Genomic DNA, 9,995 nt, shown 5'->3' on the forward strand with positions numbered 1-9,995 from the left:
AATACACACAACACACACACAACATGTATATAATACACACAACACACACACAACATATATATAATACACACAACACACACACACACACACAACATATATATAATACACACAACACACACACACACACAACATATGTATAATACACACAACACACACACAACATATATATAATACACACAACACACACACACACACAACATATATATATAATACACACAATACACACACAACATATATATAATACACACACACACACAACATATATATAATACACACACACACACAACATATATATAATACACACACACACAACATGTATATAATACATACAACACACGCACACACACAAACACACCACATGTATATAATACACACACACAACATATATATAATACACACAACACACACACACACAACATATATATAATACACACAACACACACACAACATGTATATAATACACACAACACACACACAACATATATATAATACACACAACACACACACACACAACATATATATAATACACACAACACACACACAACATGTATATAATACACACACACACACACACACAACATGTATATAATACATACAACACACACACACGCACACACACAAACACACCACATGTATATAATACACACAACACACACACAACATATATATAATACACACAACACACACACAACATGTATATAATACACACAACACACACACAACATATATATAATACACACAACACACACACAACATGTATATAATACACACAACACACACACACACAACATATATATAATACACACAACACACACACAACATGTATATAATACACACACACACACACACACAACATGTATATAATACATACAACACACACACACGCACACACACAAACACACCACATGTATATAATACACACAACACACACACAACATATATATAATACACACAACACACACACACACAACATATATATAATACACACAACACACACACAACACATATATAATACACACAACATGTATATAATACACACAACACACACACACACACAACATATATATAATACACACAACACACACACACACACACACACACAACATGTATATAATACACACAACACACACACACATACAACATATATATAATACACACAACATGTATATAATACACACAACACACACACATACAACATATATATAATACACACAACATGTATATAATACACACAACACACACACACACACACAACATATATATAATACACACAACATGTATATAATACACACAACACACACACACACACAACATATATATAATACACACAACACACACACAACACATATATAATACACACAACATGTATATAATACACACAACACACACACACACACAACATATATATAATACACACAACACACACACACAACATGTATATAATACACACATGTATATAATACACACAACACACACACACACACAACATATATATAATACACACAACATGTATATAATACACGCAACACACACACACACAACACATATATAATACACACAACATATATATAATACACACAACACACACACACACACAACATATATATAATACACACAACACACACACACACACACACAACATGTATATAATACACACATGTATATAATACACACAACACACACACACATACAACATATATATAATACACACAACATGTATATAATACACACAACACACACACACACAACACATATATAATACACACAACACACACACAACATATATATAATACACACAACACACACACAACATATATATAATACACACAACACACACACAACATATATATAATACACACAACACACACACAACATATATATAATACACACACACACACAACATATATATAATACACACACACACACAACATGTATATAATACATACAACACACACACACGCACACACACAAACACACCACATGTATATAATGCACACAACACACACACACACACAACATATATATAATACACACAACATGTATATAATACACACAACACACACACACACACAACACATATAATACACACAACATGTATATAATACACACAACACACACACACACACAACACATATATAATACACACAACATGTATATAATACACACAACACACACACACACACAACACATATATAATACACACAACATGTATATAATACACACAACACACACACACACACAACATATGTATAATACACACAACACACACACAACATATATATAATACACACAACACACACACAACATATATATAATACACACAACACACACACACACACAACACATATATAATACACACAACATGTATATAATACACACAACACACACACACACACAACACATATATAATACACACAACATGTATATAATACACACAACACACACACACACACAACATATGTATAATACACACAACACACACACAACATATATATAATACACACAACACACACACAACATATATATAATACACACAACATGTATATAATACAGACAACACACACACACACACAACACATATATAATACACACAACACATATATAATACAGACAACACACACACACACACAACACATATATAATACACACAACATGTATATAATACAGACAACACACACACACACACAACACATATATAATACAGACAACACACACACATATATAATACAGACCACTGACTCCTCCCCCCCCAGGTGCCCCGGCCCTGGATGTCTGAGGACAGTAAACATGTGTTGATCCAGATCTTGTGGGACAACCTGAAGCTGCACCAGGACTCGGTCCAGCCGCTCTACATCCTGTGGAACACCTTCAGTGAGTCGTCACTTGTTTTAGAATCATGAAGCGTTGTTTCACTTCCACAAACTATAGAAACCAGTCACTCAAAGTCTTCTTCTGTGTCGGTTCAATACATCATTATTATTATTATTATTATTATTATTATTATGTGTAGACCGGCTGAGGTTGAAAAGATTGGAGCCGTGTAAATAATATAAGTGCAGTATTTCTTTAGTTTGATGCTCTTCTGACATTTTATTCTTTAGAACAATTCTTTAAGTGCTGAATAAGTTTTTGTAGACAACAGTTTTTTAAAAAAGGCAGGTTGAATTTCTTTATTTCTTTTTTTTTTAATATATATATATAATAATAATAATATTTTTTTTTAAATCTATATATCAAAACATTTTCCACAAGAAAGAAAAAAAAAATGAGGCTCCACGTGTTTTATATATTAAACTAAACGAATAAAGGGTCATCTTATCTTATCTCATTTTATCTTATCTTAGTCAAATAAACATTTTAAATCTAGAATAAAATGTTTGTGATGAACGATCACAATTCGAACCGTTCGTCACACACGATGCGTTCAAAGACCGTTCGGAAAGATGAAAATCTGTCGACAATGACGTTGAGTTGTGATGAACTGTGTAGTTTTGGCTATTGTTAATAAGTAAAAAAACTATTCCATCCCGCCGCGGGCTAGCACCTCCTCCCAGGAGTCTGCAGCTAGCGCCTCCTCTCAGCTAGCTCCTCCTCTCAGCTAACTCCTCCTCTCAGCTAGCTCCTCCTCTCAGCTAGCTCCTCCTCTCAGCTAACTCCTCCTCTCAGCTAGCTCCTCCTCTCAGCTAGCTCCTCCTCTCAGCTAACTCCTCCTCTCAGCTAGCTCCTCCTCTCAGCTAGCTCCTCCTCTCAGCTAACTCCTCCTCTCAGCTAGCACCTCGTCCCAGGAGTCTGCAGCTAGCGCCTCCTCTCAGCTAGCTCCTCCTCTCAGCTAGCTCCTCCTCTCAGCTAACTCCTCCTCTCAGCTAGCTCCTCCTCCCGGGAGTCAGAGCTAGCGCCTCCTCTCAGCTAGCTCCTCCTGTCAGCTAGCGCCTCCTCTCAGCTAGCTCCTCCTCTCAGCTAGCTCCTCCTCTCAGCTAACTCCTCCTCTCAGCTAGCTCCTCCTCTCAGCTAACTCCTCCTGTCAGCTAACTCATCCTCTCAGCTAGCGCCTCCTCTCAGCTAGCTCCTCCTCTCAGCTAACTCATCCTCTCAGCTAGCGCCTCCTCTCAGCTAGCGCCTCCTCTCAGCTAACTCATTCTCTCAGCTAGCTCATCCTCTCAGCTAGCTCCTCCTCTCAGCTAGCTCCTCCTCTCAGCTAGCTCCTCCTCTCAGCTAACTCCTCCTCTCAGCTAGCTCCTCCTCCCGGGAGTCAGAGCTAGCGCCTCCTCTCAGCTAGCTCCTCCTGTCAGCTAGCGCCTCCTCTCAGCTAGCTCCTCCTCTCAGCTAGCTCCTCCTCTCAGCTAACTCATCCTCTCAGCTAGCGCCTCCTCTCAGCTAGCGCCTCCTCTCAGCTAGCTCCTCCTCTCAGCTAACTCATCCTCTCAGCTAGAGCCTCCTCTCAGCTAGCGCCTCCTCTCAGCTAACTCATCCTCTCAGCTAGCTCCTCCTCTCAGCTAACTCATCCTCTCAGCTAGCGCCTCCTCTCAGCTAGCTCCTCCTCTCAGCTAGCTCCTCCTCTCAGCTAGCTCCTCCTCTCAGCTAACTCCTGTGCTAACGGCTGTCTGCTCTCTGTCTTGCAGGCCTTAATTGTACTCTGTTGTTAGAGAGTGAGTTTCTCCCTCAGTTGTTTGTGTGTCTGTTGTGTTGTTCGATGCTTCTCAGTGTCGTCTGTGGATAGTCAGCCGCTCCCCGTTGTTGTGATGATTGTTGTTGTTGTTGTTGTTGTTTGTCTCATACAGCCCAGTGCTTGTATTTGGATGTAGGTTTACATCTCTGGTGACTGTTTGTCCACTCGCTGACATCCAGCTGTGTGTTCAGGCAATTTATCTGAATTTAATCTAAATTTAGTTTGAACCAAAATTCAATTCAGTTTATTTTGTATAGCCCAATATCACAAATTACAAATTTGCCTCAGAGGGCTTTACAATCTATACAAAATGTGTTTTATTTATATATAATAATAAACAAAATGTGTTTTATATATATATATATATATATATATATATATATATAAAACAATTAAAAAAAAATATTATTATATTATTCTAAAATAAAAAATTGACAAATTAAAAGATGTTTTTACAACAGTAAAAAAAAAAAAAAAAAGAATTCAGTTACTAAAGCCAAGCTTTTATTCACCAAACATCACTCCCATAATGTTTAATCATAATTATATAGAGATCATTTATTGATATATATATATATATATATATATATATATATATATATATATATATATATTTTTAAAGAAATTCCAGTAACAATATGTTTTTTTGGAATATTGCTCATTTTGCAATACTTTAACGTGTGTGTGTATTTATATATATATATATAAATACCATGTCTCCCTCTAGATGTGGGTTACCCTCTGTCTCGGCCCGTCCCGGAGGAGGAGAAGCCGCTCAGCGAGGAGCTGCTGCAGAGCGTCGTGAAGAGCATCCAGAGGAACGACATCAGCCGGCCGATGGCTCAGCTGCTGCAGCTGCTGGGCCAGACGCTCGGGGTCAAGAGGCAAAGGTCAGCGCTTAGAAACACCCACGTGGAGAACCTTCCACGTGGAGAACCTTCCACGTGGAGAACCTTCTACGTGGAGAACCTTCCATGTGTGGACAAACGCGTACTCGTTGTTTCATCTTTACAAACATCTTCTCTTTGTAAAGATGAAGGATTTATTTTGTCCTTCGCCTTCCAAACAATAGAAAAGACCAGATCAGAAGTACAGAGAAACTTTTATTATATATATATATAGAGAGTTTTTATTATATATAGAGCTGTTATTATATATGTGCTTTTATTATTTATAGGACTTTTATTATATATGGGCTTTTATTATATATGGGCTTTTATTATATATAAGGCTTTTATTATATATGGGCTTTTATTATATATGGGCTTTTATTATATATAAGGCTTTTATTATATATGTGCTTTTATTATTTATAGGACTTTATTATATATAGGCTATTATTATATATAGAGTTTTTATTATATATAGAGCTGTTATTATATATAGGACTTTATTATATATAGGCTTTTATTATATATGGGCTTTTATTATATATGGGCTTTTATTATATATAGGACTTTATTATATATAGGCTTTTATTATATATAGGCTTTTATTATATATAGGGCTTTTATTATTTATAGGACATTATTATATATAGGCTTTTATTATATATAGGCTTTTATTATATATGGGCTTTTATTATATATGGGCTTTTATTATATATGGGCTTTTATTATATATGGGCTTTTATTATATATGGGCTTTTATTATATATGGGCTTTTATTATATATAAGGCTTTTATTATATATGTGCTTTTATTATTTATAGGACTTTATTATATATAGGCTATTATTATATATAGAGTTTTTATTATATATAGAGCTGTTATTATATATAGGACTTTATTATATATAGGCTTTTATTATATATAGGCTTTTATTATATATAGGGCTTTTATTATTTATAGGACTTTATTATATATAGGCTTTTATTATATATAGGCTTTTATTATATATGGGCTTTTATTATATATAGGGCTTTTATTATATATAGGCTTTTATTATATATAGGCTTTTATTATATATGGGCTTTTATTATATATGGGCTTTTATTATATATGGGCTTTTATTATATACAGGCTTTTATTATATATGGGCTTTTATTATATATGGGCTTTTATTATATATAAGGCTTTTATTATATACAGGCTTTTATTATATATGGGCTTTTATTATATATGGGCTTTTATTATATACAGGCTTTTATTATATATGGGCTTTTATTATATATGGGCTTTTATTATATACAGGCTTTTATTATATATGGGCTTTTATTATATATGGGCTTTTATTATATATAAGGCTTTTATTATATATGGGCTTTTATTATATATAAGGCTTTTATTATATATGGGCTTTTATTATATATGGGCTTTTATTATATATAGGGCTTTTATTATATACAGGCTTTTATTATATATGGGCTTTTATTATATATGGGCTTTTATTATATATAAGGCTTTTATTATATATGGGCTTTTATTATATATAGGCTTTTATTATATATGGGCTTTTATTATATATAAGTCCTCTTCAATACAGCATGATGTTCATTTAATGAATGATGGTCACTTACAGTCTAACAGACCATGAAGTAGGGTATGCTTTGGGGGCGGGGCTACAAGGTGATTGACAGGTCGACTCCAGAGACGTGTATGTATACGGCGTCTCTACGTCTGTCCACATCTCGTCGCTCCCGTTCGCAGGTTGCAAAAAAAACGTATTTGATATCCAAAATGCAGAATTCAAAGCTTCAGAACGTCGACAGACCAACGAGAGAGACGACTTCTCATCGACCGCCTGACATTAAAAAGGAGTACTAAGACTCTGCAGCCTCCATGAACGTGTTCAACACAACATGTAAAGATTCTCCACAAGATGTTGCGTAACAACACAGATTACATGTGTGTGTGTGTGTTGTTGTTGTTGTTGACTTGAATGAGGAAAACAAAGTGACCTGGTCTCTCCTCCTCAGGAGTTTGTACCGAGACATCCTCTTCCTCTCTCTGGTGGCGCTGGGAAAAGACAACATTGACATTGGTGAGTTTGTGTTGTTGTTGTTGTTGTTGTTGTTGTTATCATCATTAGTCTTCAAGCATTAGTTTTTTTAATATCTGTCTCTTGAGACAAAGATCACCTCTTTTGAGCTCCATGTGATCAGAATCCTTTTTAATAACCACAGATAAAGATGACAAGGAAATAATAACTTCACACCTGAAGGAACTGAATTTAATTCATTTATCTAAAATAAAGTACATCTTTCAAAAGCTTTGTTTTTTATTTTATTTTTATTGAAATGAGAGAATTATTAGATGATATATTTATAATTCGTCCAGTTAAATTTAATATCTGACGATAAACATTTAATGAGATTATTCATTTGAACTTTCTTTATTTGATTTGACATACAGACGTTAATACAACTTCTATATATCTAAATATATATATTTAGATATTTATTTATTCATATTTATATCTATTTGTATACATCTTTTTTATTTCTATTTTATATATATATTTTTAATATATTGTTTTATTTGTATATATAAATATGTATGTCTGTATATATTTATGTGTTTTTGTATACATATATATATATATGTCTATGTATATATATATGTGTATGTATATATATATGTGTGTGTATGTATTTATATATATATGTGTGTGTATGTATTTATATATATATATATGTATTTATATATATATATATATGTGTGTATGTATTTATATATATATATATATATATGTGTGTATGTATTTATATATATATGTATATGTGTGTGTGTGTGTGTGTGTATGTATTTATATATATATATATATGTATATATATATATATATATATATATATATATATATATATTTACTGTGTGTGTATATATATATGTATGTATGTATATTTATATATATATTCATATATTAATTGAGGATGAAGATTCATTCATCTCCTCTTCCTCAGACTCCTTCGATCGCGAGTACAAGCTGGCGTTCGACCGCCTGGCGCCGAGTCTGGTGAAGCTGACCCACAACTGTGACCGCCCCCCCAGCACCGGGGTCATGGAGTGCCGCAGGACGTTTGGAGAGCCTTACCTGTAACACACACACACACACACACACACACCTGAACTCTCACCTCCCCTCGCCATCGCTTTACGACGAGCTCAGGAAACCGGTCGCCAGACTGTGAATGTTTTTGAGAAAATCCCCAAAAAGGGCGTTTTTCAGCCTGAAGACGGAAACACGAGCCCCACGCTTCATGAACACTGTACAGACCACGCAAGAGGACCTCTTTTCTTTTTTAAACGCTACATTTATAAAGCATACCAAGTCTGATATCAGCAATATTTTAACTCTATTTATACAAAATAAGCTTTATTTATTGTCCCGTCTGTGTTGTCTGTTGTAAACGAGCTTTTGTGTGTTTAATGAGTCGAAGAAACAAAGAAGAAACGATCAATAAATCAAAACATCGCTCAACTTCACAGACAGAACCATGACATGTTTCATCCTTTAATGGACAGAACACAGAACACAGAACCATGACATGTTTCATCCTTTAATGGACAGAACACAGAACCATGACATGTTTCATCCTTTAATGGACAGAACACAGAACACAGAACCATGACATGTTTCATCCTTTAATGGACAGAACACAGAACCATGACATGTTTCATCCTTTAATGGACAGAATACAGAACCATGACATGTTTCATCCTTTAATGGACAGAACACAGAACCATGACATGTTTCATCCTTTAATGGACAGAACACAGAACCATGACATGTTTCATCCTTTAATGGACAGAACACAGAACCATGACATGTTTCATCCTTTAATGGACAGAACACAGAACATGTTTCATCCGTTAATGGACAGAACACAGAACCATGACATGTTTCATCCTTTAATGGACAGAACACAGAACCATGACATGTTTCATCCTTTAATGGACAGAACCATGACATGTTTCATCCGTTAATGGACAGAACACAGAACCATGACATGTTTCATCCTTTAATGGACAGAACACAGAACCATGACATGTTTCATCCTTTAATGGACAGAACCATGACATGTTTCATCATTTAATGGACAGAACCATGACATGTTTCATCATTTAATGGACAGAACACAGAACCATGACATGTTTCATCCATTAATGGACAGAACCATGACATGTTTCATCATTTAATGGACAGAACCATGACATGTTTCATCATTTAATGGACAGAACACAGAACCATGACATGTTTCATCCTTTAATGGACAGAACCATGAAATGTTTCATCATTTAATGGACAGAACACAGAACCATGACATGTTTCATCCTTTAATGGACAGAACACAGAACCATGACATGTTTCATCCTTTAATGGACAGAAC

General features: G+C 34.6%; 1 protein-coding gene across 1 annotated transcript in view; it reads left to right on the forward strand.

Annotated features, from left to right (window-relative positions):
• LOC117728869 (C-myc promoter-binding protein-like) overlaps positions 1–9,038 on the forward strand; it is a 65,116-nt gene extending 56,078 nt beyond the window's left edge. Inside the window, exons 30-33 of the mRNA XM_034529797.1 lie at positions 2,754–2,871; positions 5,394–5,556; positions 7,584–7,648; positions 8,568–9,038. Coding sequence (XP_034385688.1) covers positions 2,754–2,871; positions 5,394–5,556; positions 7,584–7,648; positions 8,568–8,704 — 483 coding nt within the window. The 3' untranslated portion in view covers positions 8,705–9,038. The remainder of the gene's footprint in view (positions 1–2,753; positions 2,872–5,393; positions 5,557–7,583; positions 7,649–8,567) is intronic.
• Positions 9,039–9,995: the final 957 nt, after the last annotated feature.

Source organism: Cyclopterus lumpus, chromosome 3, assembly GCF_009769545.1.
Source record: "Cyclopterus lumpus isolate fCycLum1 chromosome 3, fCycLum1.pri, whole genome shotgun sequence".
Classification (NCBI taxonomy): domain Eukaryota; kingdom Metazoa; phylum Chordata; class Actinopteri; order Perciformes; family Cyclopteridae; genus Cyclopterus; species Cyclopterus lumpus.